Below are 24,243 nucleotides of genomic sequence, written 5' to 3' on the forward strand. Positions count from 1 at the left end.
AGCTGCAATCTCCTTGACAACATCACTTGGAGGAGGTTATCAGATTTCTCAAACACTTGCAGGGGTAAGAGGTAGCCTCCCCGTTTGCAAAAATCTCACTTAGAAACATTTTCCTTGTGTTAAACCAAAAAGCTTTTTCCATTTGGATTTGGAACATTAAAGGACACTCATTCTCAAAAGCAAACACATATGGTCAGACAAATGCCACACTTAAAAAAAAAAATCTTCCTGGAGTGATTTTGTTGATCTGAACTGACCAGGTCATAAAAGTATTTCCCAATAAACAGTAAAGTAGTCACCCACCCACAGACAACAGAAATCTTACAAGGAGAAAAAAAAAAATCATGATTCAAAGGGAAGGGAGAAATCTTGTATGTAGGGGAGAACGAGAGAGATTTCAAAACAGCTTTCTTAGGAAAGTAGTGCTTTATATTGCTGGTGTTTTATGTTATACACACAGAGAAAAGGAACTGGAGATGGTGGAGAAGGGAGGGGGAGAGAAAAGGAAACGTGTGATGTATATAAACCGTGGGGGGGGGGGTGAACCAGACCACAGGTGTGTCTTGCCGTGACCTCCCCAGCTGCCTCCCCCACCGTCTTTCCTGAGGGCTGGTCAACAGCTCCCCACCCAGAGAAGCCTCTGGATCCTGAAAGGCCTTTGATTCTTTCACACTGATCTTCTAGGTACTTACCTTATGAGCTTTTCAAAAGCTTCCTTCTCTTTCCGCAAAGCAGTGAGATAGCGCTGTTCCTCGGTGGAACCTCCGTATATAAGAAAGTAAACCCTGCAAGTTAAGACAGAACTCTTTTAGGCTGCAAACACATAATCTTTCATCCCTGGAAGGAAGAGCGTGGCATTTGAAATCAGCCACTTAGAGTGTTCAAACAATAAATATTTGACCGAGCAGAAAACGTTCCATTAATCACACACTTGCTAAAATTAAGCAGCCTAAACCCCACCTGTTGAAGGTCTCGTTACCACATGGGTTTTGTTTTTTTTTTTTTTTTCCCCTTCTTTCACCAAAAGGAGGAATAGAGTTTAGGTAAACACTGAAATATAACAAAGACGGATAGAATAATTCTTTCCTCATAACTATAAACAAATCAGAAAACACACAATCTTAGCGGCTTCTCTTTTTTCAATTTTTTCTTTGCACCTCTGCCAAACAATCGTTTAAAAAGTTGGATAGTAGTTATAAAAGCCAGCTTATGAAAGCTCATGTTAGTGAAAAATAAACACATGAAATCTATATGACCTTTATCTTCACAAGTAATTTCTCAGCTCCTTTTTATTCATGTCTTAACAGAACTGAGGCGTCACACATTTTCTATAAACACATGGACACAGGAGACATATGGATTATATCAGGCTCCTCAAGAAATAATTTGACGTATTCTTTTCTCTTAGAAGAGCCAGCTTTTCTGTCTTCTTTGTTGCTAAGAAGCTTAACGAAGCACCCCCTCTGTCCCTTTTCTTCATCTTCTATCAGAGGTATTTTCCTTATTTAGCTCTCGATTTTTCTTTCAGCCTTCACTTCCCTAGATTTTGTTCAAGTATAGACAGAAAAAAGACCATTGGACAGTGAATCCAGAGACCTCAGCTCTCCCACGAATGTATCACGTGGCCAAGGGCAAGCCATTCACCACTACCGGGCCTCAGTTTCCCACCGATGGTTGGAGTGGCTGAACTCCCAGGGCCCTTCTGGTTCTGACATTTTGTTTCTAAATATCACACTATTCTATTCTCAGGCAACAGAGAACTCTGGCGCAGCACACAAGCTATCTACAATATTGATCAATAGCAAAGCATGAACAATTTATCAGCCTGTAATTACTTTACCGGGTTCATCTAATCTCTTCATCCTGCATTATTTCTGATCCACCTCCTCCATTCATCTCTGCTCTGAAAGGCTGCGTTAGTTAAACTGCTACAAAGGTTTCTCTTGGCTCTGCTTTTGGTTCAGGCCGAGTTCAGGATATTAATTTTGCTCTTTATTTCCCTCAGATAATTGGGGAGCCAGAACACTATATTCTTTGGGAGGCACCACTTTTCTCATCTGATATTCCTGTAGATTTTACATCTGATATTTCTTGAAACTCAAGAAAACTTGCTATAATAATTTTGCAAATACTTTAGTTTTATGTGGCTGTAACTTAGAGTCACTTCTTCCAATTTATCAGGAACACATTTTAGAAGACTGAAATCATTTAGCTGAGTCATAATTACATTAACATTCGGTAGAAGTTAGGATATTACATTATAAATTTCCTAGACTTGTTCAGAGATACAACCAACAGCATAAAGGATGTGGCACAGAACAGAAGAGCAGGAAACAAGAACAGGAGGCCCACCCAGACTGGGTGTCCCACTATAACATTCTACCTCTTCCCCACGCGTACTCCCAGACTGATCAGAAAACAAAACAGGGTTTCGTAAACTCCACCAACAGCATAACAATGTCACGTTAAAGATAAGAAAACCCATGTGCAACCGGTATAGTTTCTGCGTTAAATCCTAAAGAACTGTGAAACTGAAGTCTGTAAGGTAACAGCTCACACTCATTAACTTGCCTCAGCGGTTTCCCAGGGCGACTTGCCCTGTAAATTTCAAGCTGACGTACGAACGTTAGCTCTGCGTCGTACAGAACCACGTATCGCGGCTCCACTTCGTGGAGCACCCTGGTCAGAGCGTAGGGGTCGCTGCAGCCCAGAAGTGGGTGGATGATGGTGAGGGGGTCTTTCAGGATCCCGTACGCGGCATCAGACGATACATTTAAATCAAACTCCTCATGCTGAATATCTTCTAAGGAGTTCTCGGGGCTGTTGCTTATGTCTCTTGGACACCCTTCCTCGACATCTCCCTCCTCGTCCACTTCTTCAGATTTCCCCATCATCTGAGTTAAAGTCAACCGTGGCTTCTTCTTTCTGAGAGCCCTCTCTTTGGCAGCAGCCCCCTCTTTGTTTCGGAGGCCTCTGGGCCTTCTGCTGGATTTCGTTGTTCTCTTTGTACCGTCCTCCTGCCTGAACTTCACCCACACGTCTTCAGCTTTGCTGTCCTTCTCAAAGGTTTTCCTGTACAGCCTCAACAAGAAGGCCTCTGCTCCGACAGCGACGTACTCTCGCAGCTGGGAGCACGTCCTGTCGTCACTTGCACAGATGAGAACTTGTCCTAAAATTAGAAAACAATGTTATGTCGCTGTTACCTCACTTGTCGCCCTAATCCCCATGAGCCCCCTCATCCCTTCCCCCACAAAGAAAACATATCTCACTCCTTGGCGCTGAAGACACATTTACAATTTGTTTAAAAGGGTCTCAGATGCTTATCAAAGGCTTTCACCTCTCTGGCAGGATTATTTAAATCTTTTGAGTAAAGTTGAAGCCAGAAACATTTAGAGTCTTATGAAAAGTACAGCTGTGGTATAATGGAGGCTCTACAGAAGCTCGTTTTAATTAATAATTTTCCAGAGGATCTTATATACCTGAATAAATTTCAAATGGATTACACAGTCAAATGTTAAATATTAAATCATTAAAAAATGACCATTCTCCACCTCTCTAGACGAGGATGATTTTCCAGGCTTAAAAGTAATGAGAGGAATCTTAGACAAGACTGATATCTGTGATCTAAGATTGACTCTGTAAGAACAAAAAACTGTGCCTTAAAGAGGCTAAAGACAAAAACAAATTTATGCAACAACTATAATAAATGTTAATATCTTTAATACATAAAAAGCTAATATAAACCGAGGACATAGCCTAAACTGGCAAAGGAAACTGAGACAATTTACAAGAGGAAATGCATCTGAGAAAATACTGAGTTCACCAAAACATCAAAATTTAAAACAAGATAACATTTTTCACCCATCAAATTAATAAAATTAATTTAAAATTATACATATGTAATACATGTAGACACACACAAATATATACAGAATCTCCCGTCACCATTAGCTAGCTGAAAAAGCAATAAGCTTGTATACTTCCAAAAGATATGAAAATTGATAAAAACTTTCTGTAAATCAATGTGGTAGTATGTCTCGAGAACTTTAAAACGGTCAGTATCATTTGACTCATTAATTCTATATCCAGAAATTACATCTACACTGTAACTTCAACAGTGTGAAACAGAAAACACACGAAAGAAAACCAGGAAGGAAATAATGCCAATGTTAACAGTGGCTGCTAGACGTCCTCTTCTTCCTTTGTACTTTTCACTTCTTCTAAGTGGGCATGTACGACCCTGGGTCTTAGTCACAGCGCCGTACGTTCTGGGACAGCAGCACAGTGTAATTACTCATGTAAGGACCGTGTGCTGGTCTCCACTGCTTTACAGGACGAGTTCAACGTCTCAATAGATATTTTTAAAAATCTAGTTCTATTTTCTATCTGGTTTTATTTTTAAAATTCAGTTCAGGTTTAGTCTGCTGTGCTAATCTATTACTATACTCATGTTTGAAGAGAGTAGCCCTAAAACTTGGAATTTTTTTTAGGACTAGATCAACGCCACTCCAGAGAACAGATGAAGCTTCTTTGAAAAGATACTCGCTGAGAATCTAAAATATAAGCCCCATTAGCTTTTTCTTTGGGGATTCCAGATGTAAAAAGCCTGGTGAATATATATGTGGAGATTAGCTGCATCTTTAAACAGAAGTTCTGAGACTTTCATGAATACACAATGATTCAACCTGGAGAAAAATAAATCACATCAAACGAACAGAAAGGAGGTTGTCACTAAGATTTCAGTGTTCATTTGGCACTTATTCTTCTACATTTTATAAACAAAATAATAGTGTAAGTTATTTTTAAAGAGCTAATCAAAAAGACCCATATGCTAGATTTTGTACGCAAATGTCATCATCTCCTTTTTTCCCACCTGGACCACCGAGGGCTTCACTCTCCTTATTCTCTGCCTCAATTTCTTTCAGTACTTCGGTGAGTGCTTCCCACTTTGGGTTGCTTTCTAGTACCAGTTCCTTTTTTGCTTCTGTATAGAAATAAAAGATAACCTCATTCTATGTGATAATATTTATCCATAAAGTATTACAAAGGCTTTTAAAACAACAGATAACACAGGCATCATTCCATAAATCCATTCCTTTGAGCTGCCTTCATAAAGCTCTAGAGGTAGACTCTGCTTCCCTGAAAAAGGTCTGCTCATGGTCTGAAGGAAGACACACCAAACCAACATTAACACAGGTTTCATGATGCCTTGACAGAAAGCGATACGCATGGCCACTAACAGGAGATGACTGTGTGTTAGCTGTCAACTGTGACACAGTATATAAACTGTTACACAGAACAAAGGACTCAGTAGAGAATAACAGGATTTACTATTTCTAAAATCCCCATGATTTTCACAGTCCTGAACATGATATAAGCAGGCAACAATCAAATCTTTATTTCTGTAAGTATGCAAACATATTACTAATGCATTTAATTAAGTTTTGAAAGAGAACTGTCAAACTAGTCAGAAAGTAAGCGTCAACCCTTTCCCATGCCTTAAAAAACCAACGATATTTATTATATCTACTAGATGAGTGTGGACTAAAATCCGTATATGCCTCATTCTAGTATATTTATGTTTCCTAAAAGCTAAAAGGGATGTTAAAATGTACCACAAAGACTAAGTGTCCAAACAGTAATTACTCTGAAGTTTAAATAAAAAACCAATCTATAATTCTTACATAGTAGTAAAGATACTCTTGATTGATATTTGGCATTCATTATTTGGAATTCCCTGGCAATGAATCCATACCGAATACTTTTAACATACATTGCATATGTTACATATAACATTTAGTTAACATGCAGTCACACATATGGCTGAAGGAGATTTAAACGTACTGTAACTCGATAAGCATTTTCACACCAGTCTTAAATAAAAGGCATGATTAAAGACTTAAGCATACAAGATACCTTGTTCCTCTTCAATTTCCATTTTTTCAGGCATCTTGCCTTTTTTACTCATTTTGGCATCTGGAACATGATAAACCCTTGCTCGAGCGTTTACAAACATCGAGGTGCTAGAGTCAAGAAACAGCCAACCTAATATGAAAAGTTAAAAAAGCCTTCAGTTTATGGTTAATTTTCGAGAACCTCTGACGGTCACACGACCATGTCCACAATCAGTTCCCAGCCTGTTCATCTCCTAACAATACCATCTCCTGTATTATGGCCCCTGTCACTGTTTGGCTAAACCAGTGGTTTTCAAAGTGTGGCCAACAGATCCCTGGGGGTCCCTAAGATGTTTTCGGGGTGGAGGGTGTCTGAGACCGCAAAACTATTCTCATAATACTAATATGATGGTGCAAAAGCATTGGCAGGTAATGCCACTGGTGGCTGAGCACAAATGAAGGCAGTGGGACCAAAGTGTACCAGAAGTCAGTGTATTCCTCAGTGCTATGCATTTGTAGTTTATTACTTAAGAATGTCTCTGATGAAGCAGTAAAAAATATTAACCTTATTAAATCTTGGCCCCAGGGGTGCCTGGACCACATTTTAAAAATCATCGGTCTAGCCAAACAGTGAGAAAGGTCACAGTAGTGGGGGAAGAATGTGACTGACAGAAAAACAAGATGGTGGACAGCTGTGTATGACATGTCCCTACACATTTCTTCTTCTCCTTCTTCAGCACTTCACCGATGAAACTCCATATTCCCTTGCTGTTTCTTTGGGGAAAATGAATTTTAAGTTCATAACAACTAAACTTTCAGAACATAACCTGTTTCTAAGTTGGGGATATACAGTTTTTTCTAGAAATAAAATTGCCCGGAATGGATGTGAATGTTTATTATTATACAGAACAGAAGTTAAGCAGGTGGAAACATTAGCTATCAATAAGGCCTACATTCTTGTGCTATAAACATAAAATGTAATTTGAGATCTTAGTATACCATGTAGTTGAACATGGCACTCCCCACACCTGAATCCTCAACAAAACCCAGTACTTTATTCAAATCAGCTCCTAGAATAATATTAGTATTTTTATTTCCCACCTGAATTCTGACCAAATGCCTTCTCTGTTGCTCTGAGAGATTCCAGAAGATTAAGAAATGTGACACAATCATATTGAGAGAGATATTGCAGCAAAGTACGTAATATCTTCAAATCCTGAACCAAGGATTTAGTCTTGGCTCCAAGCTGGTGCCACAAAGGATCCAGATAATGGCGGATTGTCTAAAACAAGGATAAAATTTAGTACTGCTAAAATATGTTCAATATAGCTATTATGAATACAAGTTATACTTTCAACAAACATTATCCCTTGTATACCTAAAAATGGTTAAAATGATAAATTTTGTTACATATATTTTACCATAATAATTTTTAAAAAATCTAAAACAAAAGAAGTGGACAGAAAATTTAAGTTCATAAGATTCTAATAATAATGTTTAGTTTTTCAAATATAAAGCAGAGTATCATAATTAGAATCTTTATGATCAGAGAGTCAATTCGTAATTACTCATGTTACATTATTAGGAGAAAAAAAGGCCTGATAAATATCAGATAATCAAATGAATAGTTTAAAAAGAATTTCAATTTCTGCCAAGTTTGGTTGTGACCCTATCTCGGATGGATAAGATGTGAGATCCAGTTGGATGATGAAGCAAAGGACACAAATTAGGGAAACTACATGATATCAAATTAAATAACAGTGGACCTTAATTTATTGATATAAAAGATTTGTTTAGTTTTTGTTTTAAAATGTGATTCATGAATAGAAAAACATTTGTTAAATTAACAACTCACCAAATATGAATACTTTTTAAAATCTTAAAAAATTTGCGTAAAACACGGAAGTGCTTTATGTACATACCATGTAAGTATTTACATATCCACAGCTGTATATATGTACATTTCTTTCACAAGCTGACTCTGTAACTAAAAGGGATAATACTTCTGCATGATATGGAAACAGTTTTATTACATGGCAGCTTATCCAACATACACTGACTGGGAGTAATATTTGGATGACCATACAATTTATTGTCCAAACTAGGACTCCTGTGAAGATGAAATGGAACTATTAAGAATTACTCCAGGACAACAGGCAGATACCGGGGCTGTCTGAGATAATATGGGACATATAACTCTTCTGTACGTCATCTTTTGTAAAATCATCTACAAAAGTTAAATTTTCTAACAAGATGCAAATTATGCTTATAATTTGTTTTGGTTTCTAAAAGAATACCTAAAACAATACTTTGACTTTTACTAGCCAGGGGATGATAAAAAGAAACTTAGTGCAAAACATATCTGGTTATATTTTGTTTTTCTAGGAACATACATATTCTATTAAAAATGTGTGAGAATTTTTTGTTTTTTTTATTTTGGTATATCATGCACTAAATTATAATAAACTTCGTTAAAAATAGAAGAACAAAACACATGAAATTAGTTTTACATATCATCATTTCACAATAAAATGATTTTTTTGGAAGAATCAGAAAAATGAGGACTTAATTTTCTTTTTTTAAAATCACTGTGCATTATTCCCAAAGATACTGATTCAGTGTTTGAAAGATAGGAATTTGTTCTGCCAAAAAAAAAAAAGCTGCCTGGAATTTTGTCAAAGTCAGCATTTTCAGGACCAACAATTCAATTTCAGATATTTATATACCTATATTAATATTAATCTATGATGAAAAAATTAATTAGAATTAAAATTCCTTGAACTAAAGTCTTACCATTTTCTCAATTCAGAATGTAATTTTAAGACAGAGCAAGTTTCATATTCCTCAGCAATCAAAATTCATCCAAATTATTTTTATTCCAAATAAGAGATCATAAATTATGAAGTATTCTATATAAACTCTTCTACCTGTAGATATCCAAATGTTGTCATTTCAGAGCAAAAGTTCATTTATCGTCCTCTTACATACACTAAACATAAGAGACAATCATTGTATAACTGCAAAAATCAGAGTTGTGCTTATGTGCCAATCAATGTAATTTACTACAAATTACTTTTCAGTAAAACAAAGAAGCTATACTTTCAATCACCTCCAATTTAATCCTAAATTAACAGCAAATTCCTATTAAGAACATTATAAATATTAAATTAACTTGCATTCTTTAAAATTACAACATAACAAACTGCTAAAACAGGAAAAGAAACAGAATACCTTGTCAAAAGGTTTTCCAATAGCATTTTCTAAAGATAAATCTTCGACTTCCAGTGATGGGTTATGGCATTTCAGTTCCTTCAGACACGCATTTAAAATGTCCAGAATAGCAGTCTGTATAGCACGCATGGCAGGTGTCATAGAAACATGAATTTCTACGACTTCAGGTTTATGCTGTTCTAAAAGTGAGTTTACTGCTACATGGAACCTAGAGAGACAAATATTTTTCAAATATTTTCTAGAGTTGCAAGAGCTCTGTGTTTCTGGTCTTGGTGTAATACTCCAACAGCTTTTTTGTAAATGCAACTAAGAAACAAAATGGAAAGCAAAATGACAACGTTTTCAGGAATACTTTTAACCTCTATGAACGGAAGTATTATTCAAACAAGGCAGGGGCTGGCAAATTGTGGTCTGGGCCAAACCCAGTGCCTGCTTTTATAACAGTCTGACTGGCACACAGCCACACCCGCTGTTTACATGTCGTTTACGGCTGCGTTCACACTGTCACAGCAGAGCCGAGTAACTGTGACAGGCGCGTGGCCTGCAAAGCCTAGAACATTCACTACCTGGCCCTTTACAGGAAAAGTATGTTGATCCCTGACATAAGGTATAATCAAAGCAGGAAAAAGACCACAACAACTACTCCCAAATGCCGTACACTAGAACCAAAATACATATTAGCACAGGTTGCAAAATGTTTGAAAATTGCAACCTTATGTTTTCCCTAGAAATTTAGACAAATTCTACAAAGTCTTGGTGCTTTCTTTCCCTGATTTGTAAGTTTCACAGTGGAAGTCGGAGTCTCAGCCATAAATCTGTAGTTCACCTAAAGCAGTTGTACATGTGAGTCTCCAGATCCCTGGGGTTTCATGACATGTACAACAAAGTGGCTGCCCTGGGCTACCAGAAAAATAACAATCGAATCTCTCTCCTTTTAAAAGAATCACAAATGTGGCGACTACATATTTATACCTGGATGCACTTGTCATGAACCTGCCTGGCACGTATCAAGTGCAACGACAGCAAATTTTACATTAAAGCGCAAAATTACAGTAGATTCTCCCACAGAAATCTGTCATAATGTTCTTTACCTTGGCCACAGATACAGCTTCTTCACGAAAAGATTTCTCATCACTCTTTCCACGTGACAAAAGCCAGTGTCAAAGGCAATGGCATTGTCTGTGAAAGCTTTAATAAAACCACGTTTGTTTTTCTGTCGAAAGAGGCGCAAGATGAATGCTTCTTGACAAGAATCGATTATTCTGTGAGCTCTATACACCAAGATGCCTGAGGGGGGGAAATCATAACTTAAAGCAGAGATCAGACGTGCCATTTTCATGCTCACTTTCATTCATTCACTTGTCCCATTTTTCCTGAATGTCTACTTGAGCGTGGGCAAGCTCTGTTCTAGGCTGGGGATACAGCCGTGAATAAAACACATAAATCTGTCCCACGGCATGTGCAATAAACAATACAAATAGGTAAAATATTTAGTAGGTTATAAGGTGATAAGGAGAGAAAATGAATGAGAAGGAGGAGAGGGAGTATGTGTGAGGCGTGGTGGTTTGCCATTTTATTACTTATTTAATCTTTTTAAAACAATTGGAGTATAGTTGCCATACAATATTACGTAAGTCACAGGTGTACAATATGTGAGTCACAATTTTTAAAGGCTATACTCCATTTATAGCTATTACATAATATTGGCTACATTCCCCGTGTTGTACAATATATCCTGGTAGCTTATTTTATACCTCTTAATCCCCCATCTCTACACTGCACCTCCCCACTCCCTTCTCCCTACTGGTAACCACTAATTTGTTCTTGATATCTGTGAGTCTGCTCCTTTTTTGTTATATTCACTAGTTTGCTGTATCTTTTAAGGTTTGCAGTTTTAGATAGGGTGGCCTCACTGAGGACTTGCTGGATGGAGGCGGGGGTGAGCCTTGTGACCATGTGGGCCCAGAGAGCTCGAAGCTGAGAGAATGCCTACAGCAAAGGCCCCGGGGTGGGGCGTGTCTGGCCTCGTGGAGGAAGCATTTCTGAAAGTGAAATGGGTTGCTCATTCTTTCACATATGAATCAGATGTGAACGACGCAAAATAGCTGCCTTTCACAAGTTTAGGCAACATCTGCAGCACCTACTAGAAGAACTCAACTTTCAGAATCAGAGTATATTCAATTGGGAGGTAAATTAGTCCATTTGAAATAAAAATTTTTAATAAATATGCTTAAAACACCTGTTTTTGGGGGTGGAGGGGATAATGACACCTCTGAATCACAAAAACAAGGACAATTATACATGTTCCCTTATCTATAAAATGCGAGTACTGGACCAGCTGATCTCTCACATGCACATATTTCATGTATGTGCCATTCAGGTGCAGTGTGATTAGTGGTAAATTAGAGAGAAGCACAAGATGATAAAAAGTGCATAGATGCCACTTCCAACTCAAAAACTCAAATTATTCTATGATGATTCTCAGCCTTTTAGATCTAAACCAAGCCAGTTACTATACGTGTATTTGCTATAAATGCCCCTGTATGTTTTCCCTCCCATTCTCATCACTCCCAGGATCCAGAAAATGACACTGACAGGAATTCATGACTCCTATTAGTTCAACAGACTCAAATCCGATTTCACTATTTTGGTGTTTAAATTTTAGCTCGGGGTGGATAGGGCTAAACTTTATTCTAGCTAAGCAAACTGGTTTCCAAATATGGTAAAAATTAATGGTGTTATTTAGGAATTTGTAGACTAAAGATTTTCAGTAAACCCAATGTGTGTATGTAACTAATTTACTACTCAGAAAATATTCTGTACATGGCAAGTACTCTACTGGGCCACACTTGTTGGCCTGGACTGAAATAATAAAAACAGACTTCTAAGTTAGAAACAATAAAAACAGACTTCTAAGAAAAGGTGACTCTCAATTTAAGAAAATGATGTGCTACAAAAGGTCGTCCTTCTTTTGGAATCCAGAAGAAGGGAGGAGAAGACAACAAATATTCTATCCTAGGCATTGGGATACTTAAGGTACTTTTACAGATTTTTATTTCATTTAATCCCCACAACAACTCTATGGGGTAGGTATTATTATGAGGCCAAGAAAGGGTCCCAGACTTGACCAAGGTCACCCCCCGAGTAAATGGGAGACCAAAGGTTCCTAATCATGACTGTCTGAGATCAAAGCCATGTTCTTCCTACTAAGTGACATCATCGAGGACCACCACCCTCCTTTAAAAACATACAAGCAGGTTAGGTTTCTGGCTAAACTTGCCCACGGTCACACAGATGGTACCTTGTGAGGGTGGTAACTCAGGAGAGCATCCTAATTTCTCGTCATCTTTCTGTCTTCAGCACCTACTTCATTCTTGTCAAGTAAGGGATCATTAGTGAATTAAACGTTTGTTGAATGAATATAATGCTGCATTACAGCACTGGGTGCACAAATCTAACATGTAACTTTTTTTTTTTCAGTTTCCCACAAAAAATGTGTGTTCTGAGCTTTATCTGGAGATGCTAGGATCTGTTTTAAAAACGAAAGCATCCTCCTGCCCCATTCTTTTGAAAGTACAACCTGGGCAGATATTTACCAGTTCTCCCACTCTTTAGGAGCTGTGGTTGGCAGGGATGCCTCGGGTGGACTGTGGGGGTGATAGCGGGCAGTGATGGGGAACAAGCTAGGGCTGTGCACACTGATTACTTTCCAGCAGGTGACATGCTTCTGGGCCTGCTCTTTGGTCTATTAACAGCTGTGGTGACAACTCCTGCAAGGGCTCCGGGGGAGCTGGAAGGATGATCCCAGGGGAGGAGCATTTGAAGTTCATTTCTGGCATTCATTTGTGTTCCATTCAGCAAAACAGCAGTAACAGCTCCAGCTTCATTACTGGCTGAGACTTGACTGAAGTGGGAACAGAATTTTGTACTTTTAATTAGGAACTACCTATAAACTATATTTGGGACATTTCTCTGATTCAGACTGCTGTCTGCCTAATTAGGTTAAACTGTTACTGAGTCAGAGAGTAATCCTGACATCTAGTGGTCATTTCAATACTTTTTTTTTATTTTATCAACTTAAAAAATAAGGAAAAATAAAACTAAATTTTAACAAAGCAGCAAATAGTAAAAGACTTCACAATGTATCAAGATTTCTGGTAATAAGCCAACTTTTTGTTATTGTTTATTATTTACTATATATCAGGCACTATACTAAGCAATTTATTTATTTTACCTCACTTAGTCCTTATGATAACTTTATAAGGAACTAATTTCTCAATTTAAGCAACGAGAAAACTGAGGCTTGTGAAAATTAAGTAACTTGCTTGTAAGCAGTGTCATTACTCTTCAAAGTGGGTCTGACCCTGATCCTTCAAAGTCAAGTGAGTCTGACAGCTAATGTCATACTCAATAGTGAAAAGCTAAAAGCTTCCTCTAAAATCAGGGACACGACAAGGATGTCCACTCTTGCCACATCTATTTAACACAGTATTGAAAGTCCTAGCCTCAGCAATCAAACAAGAAAAAGATATAAAGGCCTCCAACTTGGAAGTGAAGAAGTAAAACTCACTATTTGCAATGACATTATACTACGTATAGAAAATCTTGAAGACTACCCAAAAAACTATTAGAATATGTAAATTCAGCAAAGTTGTAGAATACAAGATTAATACACAGAAATCTATTTTATTCCTATACACTAACAAAGAGCTGTTAGAGAAATCAAGAAAACAATCTCATTTAAAATTAAATCAAAAAGAATAAAATATCTAGAAATAAATTTAACCAAGGAGGTGAAGGACTTGTACTCTGAAAACTATAAGACATTGATGAGAGAAATTAAAGACAATACAAATAAATGGAAAGACATCCTGTGTTCATGGATTGGAAGAATTACGATTGTTAAAATGTCCATACTACCCAAAGCAATCTACAGACTTAACGTACTCCCCATCAAAATACCTATGACATTTTCATAAAGCTAGAACAAATAATCCTAAAATTTGACTGGAACCACAAAGGGCTCCAAATAGCCAAAGCAATCTTGAGAGAAAAGAACAACGCTGGAGGTGTCATGCTCCCTGACTTGAGGCCATACTATAAAGCTACAGTAAGCAAAACAGTATGGTACTGGCCCCAAACCAGACACACAGATCAACGGAAGAGAATAGAAAGCACAGAAACAAACCCATACACATATGGTCAATTAATCTATGACAAAGTAGTCAAGAATATACAATGGGGAAAAGACAGTCTTTTCAATAAGTGGTTTTAGGAAATCTGGACAGCTACATGTAAAAAAAAATGAAATTAGAACATTTTTCTCACATCACATACAAAAATAAACTCAAATGGATTAAAGACCTAAGTGTAAGACCTGAAACCATAAAACTCCTAGGAGAAAACAAAGGCAGTATACTCTTTGACATCAATCTTAGCAATAATTTTTTTGATGTCTCTTTAAGGCAAGGGAAACAAAAGGAAAAACAATCAAATGGAACTACATCAAACCAAAAAGCTTTTGAACAGCAAAGCAAACCAACCAACAAAACGAAAAAGCAACCAACTATGAAAGAAGATATTTGCAAACAATATATCTGATAAGGGGTTAGTATCCAAAATATACAAAAAAACCTCATACAACTCAACATCAAAAAACCGAAAAATCTGATTAAAACATGGGTGGAGGACTTGAATATGCATTTTTCTAAAGAAGACATACAGACGGTCAACAGACACAAACAATGAGGTATTACCTCACTCTTCTCAGAATGTTTATTGTGAAAAAGACAAGAGATAACAAATATTTTCAAGGGTGTGGAGAAAAGGGAACCCTCATGTACTCTTGGCGGGAATGTAAATTGGTACAGCCACCATGGAAAACAGTATGGAGGTTCCCCAATAAATTAAAAACAGAACTACCATATGATTCAGCAATTCTACTCCTGGCTATTTATTTGAAGAAAGCAAAAACACTAATTCCAAGATGCATGTACCCCAATGTTCATAGCAGCATTATTTATGACCAAGGTATGAAAGTAATCTAAGTGTCCATGAATAGATGAAAGGATAAAGAAGATGTGGAATATAAATACAATAGAATATTACTCAGCCATAAAAAAGAATGAAATTTTGCCATCTGCCACAACATGGATGGGCCTGGAGGGTATTATGCTATGTGAAATAAGTCAGCCAGAGAAAGACGAATACTGTATGTTTTCACCTATTAGTAGAGTCTAAAAAATAAAACAAATGAACAAATATAACAAAACAGAAACAGACTCACAGATACAGAGAACAAACTAGTGGTTGTCAGTGGGGAGAGGTGTGAGGGGAGGGGCAAAATTGGTTAAGGGCATTGAGAGGTACAAACTACTATGTATAAAATAAGGAAGTTAAGGACATATTTGTACAGCACAGGGGTATAGTCAATATGTATAACAACTTTGTATGGAGCATAATCTATAAAAGTACTAATTACTATGTTGTACACTTGAAATTAATATTGTAAGTTATACTGAAAAAATTTCAAATCATGGTAAAAAAACACTCTTTAAAGAGGAAAACCAAATACGTTTAGGAAATATACAAAGAATATTTATAAACATTTCAAATCTGATTAGTTTGTAAAGGCAAATGTCAGCCAATTACTAAGCATTTACTGAATATGAGCTTAGAAACCAAAGACTTGTCAATCTTATATTTAGTTTCTGATTCAGGCCACAAATATTCACTGAGCATCCAAAATGTGTCTGGTACTGTGTTAATACCTGGAAGCACAATGTTGAGCAAAAATATCCAGTGTTGTTCACAGGAAGGTTCTAGGTTAGAGTTTTGCAGAAGGAACAGACACGAGCAGGAAAAAAAGAAAGTGTAAACGTATATACAAATAACAATAAGGTTTCAAATTCTTACCGGTAATTAAATCTGAGGGTATTCTGTCAGTCAAGAAGTCAACCACAAGTATTCGACTGGTTGCAAATATCACACCGCCTTGTGTGTAAACCTCATAGCGATTGTTACTTGTGATTTCATTTGTTACACGGCGAGGGAGGTGTTCAATTCCTTCTATCTTCAGCTGATTGATAAAATACTCCTAAATCAAATCAGACTTGATTAGTAGACTGTTTAATACAGGGCAGTTTTTATCAAGTTGTAAGTATTTGTATTCAGAATGACACGCTCCCTTTTTCAGAGACCATAAGCCTACTAATGAACATACAAACAGAATTAGCACTTTTATGTTGATCAACCAAACAATCTATATTTAACTAGGGTTTTGTTTCTGTTTTGCGGTTTGCACTAAGGACTCACTGCACTTGAGATGTTATTAGCAGTTCAACAACAACAACAACAACAACAACAACAAAGACTTAAAGTCCTGGATTAAAAGACTTCTGCCACCTAGAACACTGCCCGCCAAAGCCAGTTTTGCAGGCAAGTGTACCATGTGAGAAGGTAACGAGGGAATTCTTTTCCCAGGTGGTGTTGTAGACGATTAGTTCTGTCTTGATCCACCCTAGAGGGGATTTCATCGTGTCACTGGGGCTCTTGGTCCTTTACACTTCCAGTTCAATACCGTCTTTACTGCGGCCCCTGTATCGCGCTAAGCCCTAATCAAGCACTAGGGATAGCTACATGAATGACTGGTCCCCGCCCTCAAGAAGTCTGTGGTCACTCTTCTCAATTGGCATTTTCCTTCTGGCCAGCTGCTCATCAGACTTGTCACACCAGGCTGTCACCTCTCATTACCCCACAGCACAGGTACATCCTCCTTCCACCTTCCTGTGTCCTCCATTCCGCCTAAACCAGGTACCCTTCCCCAATATCTTCAGCTTCCAGCTCTCTTCTGTTCTGATCCTATGTCCCTCTTCCCACAGCCTGGGTGAACCTCCGGTCCCTCCTCTTCCCTACAGGGTTGTCCGCAGCCTCAGCGTCTCCTTTCACGTCTCCTCATTCCCCTCAGAGATTCTTCCATCTCCATCACTGTTCCTTTTTCAGGGACCTCACTCCCCTGCCTCAGCAAACCCCTTGATATCCAACTTTGGGACTGCCTCGTAACTCCCGTCCTTATTCTCCTCCAGACACCTCCCATCCTTCTCCCCACCTCTATCTTTCTCAAATGACTCCCCTTCTCCTCTCAGGGACCCTCCAACCCCCGCAGTGTCCTCGCACCCGTGTCAGGGTCCCTCATCTTCCTCAGGGACCCCTCCCACCTTCTCAGCGTCCTCAACCCGTGTCATGGGCCTGCATCTGTCCCGGAGACCGCTATTCATCGCCCTCCCGCCCGCGTCCCGCCTGCATCGCTCTCAGAGGCGTCGCCTCCGTGCCCCGGCCGGCGTCCGCTCCGGAGTCCCCAGAGCTCCCGGAGTCCCCTCAGCCCCGCGCCGGCGGCCGCACCTCCTCGGCCGGCTGCGTGTTGAGCACCAGCACCAGGCATGCCGGGTGGCAGTGCAGCTGCAGGAAGTGGTAGAGGAGCCGGTCCGCGCCGAGCCCGCGGGCGCACACTACCAGCCCGTCCGCATCCAGCAGTTCCAGCACCAACTGCCGCTCGTATTCCAACAGCGGCGCCATAGCCGTCGGTGGAGCCGGCAGGCCCGGCTCCATGGGCGCCCTTCCGGGGCCGCAGCCGAACGCAGCCGAAGAGAGCCGAGTCTGAGACGAGCGTGGGCCGAACGTAGCCGAAGAGAGCCGAGCCCGAGACGAGCGTGGGCCGAACGTAGACAAAGAGAGCCGAGCCCGCGAGGACGAGAGCTTGCCGAATGTAGCCGAAAAGGAGCCGAGCCCTAGAAGACGACGGTGGCCGAACTCAGCCAAAGAGGAGCCGAGTGGAGCCGATTCGTAAAGTCGCTGGGAGTGGCTAGCGCTCCCAACATCTGTCCTCTCCAGGCTTCAGGCTCCACCCCCGAGTCTTCAGTTATTCCACCTTATCCGGCATTTTTTAAGAGTCAGGCGGCCTAGACTTAGACCTAGAACACAAGCTACCACAAGAGTGGAGAATTAAACCCAAGGAGCTTAGTTCCTCGACCTTGACAACTGAAAAAGTTAACTGTCAATCTAAGGAGTTCACCTAGAGTTGGTAGTACCTGCTTCCCAGAATGAGATTTGCTTACTTTAGCAGATGCTCTTCCCCTTTAAAGTTTTTTTGAATAAGCAGTATAGTTTATTAATTTCAGGTTCTTGTTTCGCTGTAAAGGTCTTGAATACAATTAGCCATTTTAAAAGTCGCAACCAGGTGTCCCCACGGCAGCCGCGTCTTCCACTAGAGGGACACCTTTGGTAGTATTTGTTCTATACCTAGAAACGCCTGTTTAACTAGAGGAATTATTCTGTCTCGACATCCCTTCTCCCCCAACCTTCACTGTTAGAAAATAAAAAATACTGTATTAATAAGCAAAAATAAGAATCACTTCTTATTCCATTACCCAAAAATGATCACTGTAACATCATGAAATATATACTTTTTGTCTTTAAAAAAAACAAACTCTTTCACCACACAGAATTCTCTTGCTAATATGAAATAATAAGTAACCTTGATTTAAATCTCGAGTTTGTCACTATCATTTGACAAACCTCTGAATATGGTATTTAATATTCTTTTACAAAATCCTTTTACATGGCTGATGAATTTCTGCAGTGAGGATGTACCATATTTATTTAACTAACCCCTTATTAGTGGACATTTGGTCTGTTTCTGCTCTCTCCTGTCATATCATAAATAGTATTTCACTGACCGTCTTTGTACATAAACTCAACCACCCTAAGATACACTTTAGAAATGGATGCTTACTGGGATAAAGAGGACAAATATTTATAAGGCTTTTCATTACATTCGTATTGCCACATGGCTCTCTAGAAAGCCTGTACCAACTTACGCTCACACCAGCAGTTTACAAGAGCATCTGTTTCTCTATCTCTTACTGCTTAATCCAGCACTTCACATACATTTTGTCAAGACTGAAACAGCATATAATGATTCCTAAATGCTGGTGAAATGGAAAAGGATGTTTGCAGACACTCTATATACAGCAGTTCTTATGAGAGACAAATGCATTTCACTTTTGCAAGTGAGAAAATGGAGACTCAGGGAAGTTATGTAACTTGGTTAAGACCACCAAACTTGTTAGTGTATTTCTTAGATTTAGTTCAGGACATGGTAAGTAGGGACTCAACACAAATTTAGGATATGCATGTTGAAGTGATGATGCTGAAATTCAAATCTGATTCCCAAGCTGTGATATGCAGAGTAATGGCTCCCTAAAGATGTCCATGTCCTAATCCCTGGAACCTGTGAATATGTCACCTTATGTGGCAAATGGGACTTTGCAGATGTGATTAAGTTAGAGATTTCAAGATGGGAAGGTTATCTTGGATTATCCAGGTGGGTCCAATGTAATTACCAGAGTCCATATATGGGAAGGAGGGAGAGACAGGAGGTTCAGAGTCAGAGAAGACTGTGACAATGGGAGCAGAGGTTGGAATGTTGTCACAAGGGCCACAAGCCAAGGAATACAGCTGTTAGAAGCTGGAAAAAGGCAAAGAAATGATTTCTCCCCTAAACCCTCCTGAAGGAACACATCTCTGCAAACACATTTTGGACTTCTGAACCCCAGAACTGGAAGATAATGAATTTATGTTGTTTTAAGCCACTAAATTTGTAGTCATTTGCTACAGTAGCAATGGGAAACCAATACATTTACTATTTCTACTACACTGATCTCTAAAGATGAAGTCCCCAGCTCATGAAAACAAAACACAACAAAACAAAATAAAAGCAGAACATAGATGGGGGTGTATAATGAAGCGATAATTTTGGAGGGTGCTTGGTCAATACCTATAGAAATTGAAAATATCTGTATAGATCCATATGGATATGAAGATATATTTATCCCACAAATGTTTACTGGGCACCCACTACGTGTCAGGCATTGTACTAAGTGCTGGGGGTTCATCAGTGAAAGAAACAGGTAAAATCTTGGCCAGCATAGGACTTGTATTCTGATGGGGACCTTGTGTATGAAGATGTTTATTCATCATATCATTTTGTGAACTATTGTTATTTCTCAAGTATTTATCCTGAATGTCCTATACTAAGAGACTAGTGAAAAACTCCTTCCTGCATCCCTGAAAAGTGGGCTATCACACAACTCTTATAAGCTGTATATGACAAGATAACCAACCTATGCTGTTATATCCTGAAAAAAGCAGTTGCAAAACAGTAATGTACAAGATGGTTCCATTTGTCTAAAACATAGTGAACAGTAATTTCTTATGACTGCATAGAAGGGCTGTTAACAAAAGTAATTGCTTCTGGGAGTTGAAATGGACGATTGGTGTAGGGTAAGACCTTTACATTTCAGTTTATTCCCTTCTGTTCTGTTTGACTTTCTTATCATGAACTTATATTGGTTTTATAGTTAAAACATAAGATAAAACTTCCCAGGTACCAAATAAACACTTTACTAGCACTGCATAATATTACCTAGATTACCTGAATTCTACATTTAATATGTATTTGCTAGGCAATTATGTCAAAACTTGGTATCTGGGGAAGCAGACTTTTGTAAATTCTAACAGATGTGTCCAGATATTACAGTTTCATCTATGGGCAAAAGTTTTCCACTTAAAGTAAAGGATTCTTTTTTTCCCCCTATATCACTGTCACAATAATTCTCCAGACCTTTCCTTAGTTTTTAGGTTGTTCTGATCACCAGAGCCAGCTCTCCTCCAGGTCATTTTGTTTCAGTTTTGCCCACAAGGTCACAGGTCAGGCAGCAGCCCTTTAGTCTTTGGGGAGTGAAATTAGCATCATTTTCCTCCTGACCCAAGGTGGAACCTAGCACACCTCAGTTAACCTGAGCTTGACTGCTGTAGGTAGGCCACTATAATTTCTCTTAGAACCTCAGTCTTTCACATATATATGGGGAATGCCTACTGAATCCAGAGGCTGGAGAAAAGATAAAGAGAGAACGCCTCCTAGACTTAATGCCTCTCCTAGGAACAGATCCCCATTGGACCTCTTAGAGTTTGCTTGTATGGGTTCAGGGTTCATGCTGTTAGTCAGAAAGACCTGGACTTGAAACCCAGCTCAGCTACCTACTATCTGTGTGACCTCTGCAAGTTACTTAACTTCTCTGTGCCTGAGTTGCCTCATCCTTAAAATGGGGCTGATAATAGGACTGACCTCAGGGGGTGGTTGTACAGATTAATTAAGATGAAGAATATAGCAGGATATGAACAGTCATTCAATTTAAATCAGAAACTTAACGACAATGGCTTTAAGGGGATCCAAACCATTCTAGGATCTGAGGCGCCTGTCCTTCAAGGATGGAAACCAAACATTTCCCCTTCTCAGGAGTGTCTGCCACCTGGATCCTCTCTGCCCACCAATAAGGGGAAAGTAGTTTGCATTGCTAATTATTTGGGCTCTGGTTTTAAAACACCTTAAAGATGATTGTGAGAAGAGGAATGAAGAGGGCATGGCTTAAGAAGTTGAAGGAAGACTGGGGGTATGAGGAATGAGGACCAAACAAGGAGGTTTCTAGGTGAGGCCTGAAATTCTGGGACCTGCTCTCAGGAAAGATGTCTAGCCCACAGCCTGGAATGGCAGGACTGAGAAGAGGCGCCCAAGAGGCCATGAGTCACAAGCACCTCCCACCAGGAGCCTACAACCCGCACCCCCCTCAGTTTATAAGTCAGGGCTGGGGTTTGCAGTCCCAGCACCCTGTCTATGCCTAGCCAAGCTGGCACATGACATTAATCATCATAAATAGAATTATAATATATCTATGGTGTTAAAATGTCACGGGGAAAGCAATTAGGACAAATAATGTCTTAAAAGGTAATAAACAAGGGGGGAAAAGGATGGGAGGGATAACTTAGGAGTCTGGGATTTGCAGATACTAACTACTATGTATAAAATAGATAAACAACAAGGTCTTTGACACAACACTGTAAAATGACTATAACTCAATAAAAAATGTTTAAAAAAATAAATAAAATAAAATAAAAGCATATAAAAAAACAAACAAAAAAACCACAACAAGGTCCTATTGTATAGCACAGGGAACCATATTGAGTATCTTGTAATAACCTATAATGATAAAGAATACATATATGTATAACTGAATCACTATGCTGTACACCAGAAACTAACCCAACATTGTAAATCAACTATACTTTAATTTAAAAAAAAAGGTGATGCTGCAAATGGCATTATTTTATTCCTTTTTACGGCTGAGTAGTATTCCATTGTATAAATATACCACAACTTCTTTATCCAGTCATCTGTCGATGGACATTTAGGTTGTTTCCATGTCTTGGCTATTGTAAATAGTGCTGCTATGAACATTGGGGTGCATGCATGTTTTGAATTAGAGTTCCCTCTGGATATAGGCCCAGGAGTCGGATTGCTGGATCATATGGTAAGTCTATTTTTGTTTTTTTGAGGACTCTCCAAACTGTTTTCCATAATGGCTGCACCAAAGTACATTCCCACCAGCAGTGTAGGAGGGTTCCCTTTTCTCAACACCCTCTCCAGCATTTATCATTCATGGACTTTTGAATGATGGCCATTCTGACTGGTGTGAGGTGATACCTCATTGTAGTTTTCATTTGCATTTCTCTAATAATTAGTGATATTGAGCATTTTTTCATGTGCCTATTGGCCATTTGTATGTCTTCATTGGAGAATTGCTTGTTTAGGTCTTTTGCCATTTTGGGACTGAGTTGTTTGTTTTTTTTTGTTATTAAGTTGTATGAGCTGCTTATATATTCTGGAAATTAAACCTTTGTCAGTTACATCATTTGCAAATCTTTTCTCCCATTCCACAGGTTGTCATTTTGTTTTGCTTATGGTTTCCTTTGCTGTGCAAAAGCTTGTAAGTTTAATTACGTCCCATTTGTTAATTTTTGCTTTTATTTCTATTGCTTGGGTAGACTATGCTAGGAGAACATTGCTAAGATTTATATACTACTCAGCCATAAAAAAGAATAAAATAATGCCATTTTCAGCAACATGGATAGACCTAGAGATCATCATTCTAAGTGAAGTAAGCCAGAAAGAGAAAGAAAAATACCATATGATATCATTCATATGTGGAACCTAAAAAAAAGAAGAAAAAGGAGACTAATGAACCCATCTGCAAAACAGAAACAGACTCCCAGACATAGTAAACAATCTTATGGTTACTGGGGGATGTGGGTGGGAAGGGATAAATTTGGGAATTTGAGATTTGCAAATGTTAGCCACTATATATAAAAATAAATTAAAAAACCAAGTTTCTTCTGTATAGCACAGGGAACTATATTCAATATCTTGTAATAACCTTTAATGAAGAAGAATATGAAAATGAATATATGTATGCATGTGTATGACTGGGACATTGTGCTGTACACCAGAAATTGACACATTGTAACTGACTGTACTGCAATTTAAAACAAAAGATGAAAAAGAAATAAAATTTTCATCTCAAAACCAAAAAAAAAAAACCAAAAAGGTGATGAACAAAAAGATTGAGAAACACTGCTCTAAAAGGAGCTTTTAATCATCACACAGGTTAGGACAGCTAATCAGTTAGAGACAGGCAGGCAAGTGACTTAACCTTTGTAACTATAACTAATATTTATTGCAGATTTACAATATGCAGACGCTGTGGTCAGACTTTGACAAGCCCACGCAGGGTGCGTCACTAACCACTGTTCTGGCCCCACCTTGTTCTGTTCTGTTACTTCCTTCCCCTAAATGGGGGTGGGCTCCCTCCACCACTGTGATCCCCTTCCTTTGAGATAAAGGTGTCCTGGGGTGGTGTCCACTGAGATAACAAAGTAGGTACTATTATTCTCCATAATTTACAGGTGAGGAGAAAGCTTCAAAAAGTTAACTAACTTGCCCAAGGCCACCCAGCTAAGTGTGGTGCTTGGAGCACAGTCCATCTGACTTCTAAACCTGTATTCTTCACCCCAACTGCCTCATTAGATGACTGATGCGGGAACGCCTTCAATGCCATCATGAGCCATTTAGATTTGAAGACGTGGCTCTGCTGGTCCCCATCCTTTCCATGGGAAAGCATCCCTTTAACATAAACTCAAAATATTGTTGGATTAATCTCTCATGAAG

General features: G+C 38.8%; 1 protein-coding gene across 1 annotated transcript in view; it reads right to left on the bottom strand.

The window, feature by feature from the left end:
* Positions 1-17,766, bottom strand: part of ERCC4 (ERCC excision repair 4, endonuclease catalytic subunit) — a 29,394-nt gene extending 11,628 nt beyond the window's left edge. The window contains exons 1-9 of the mRNA XM_006190983.3: positions 17,526-17,766; positions 16,041-16,221; positions 10,217-10,412; positions 9,126-9,333; positions 6,996-7,176; positions 5,917-6,045; positions 4,874-4,984; positions 2,572-3,169; positions 693-785 (exon numbers count right to left, since the gene is read on the bottom strand). Of these exons, the coding sequence (XP_006191045.2) occupies positions 693-785; positions 2,572-3,169; positions 4,874-4,984; positions 5,917-6,045; positions 6,996-7,176; positions 9,126-9,333; positions 10,217-10,412; positions 16,041-16,221; positions 17,526-17,732 (1,904 nt within the window). The 5' untranslated portion in view covers positions 17,733-17,766. The remainder of the gene's footprint in view (positions 1-692; positions 786-2,571; positions 3,170-4,873; positions 4,985-5,916; positions 6,046-6,995; positions 7,177-9,125; positions 9,334-10,216; positions 10,413-16,040; positions 16,222-17,525) is intronic.
* Between the last annotated feature and the right edge of the window lie 6,477 nt (positions 17,767-24,243).

This window comes from Camelus ferus, chromosome 18 (assembly GCF_009834535.1).
Source record: "Camelus ferus isolate YT-003-E chromosome 18, BCGSAC_Cfer_1.0, whole genome shotgun sequence".
Taxonomy (NCBI): Eukaryota; Metazoa; Chordata; class Mammalia; order Artiodactyla; family Camelidae; genus Camelus; species Camelus ferus.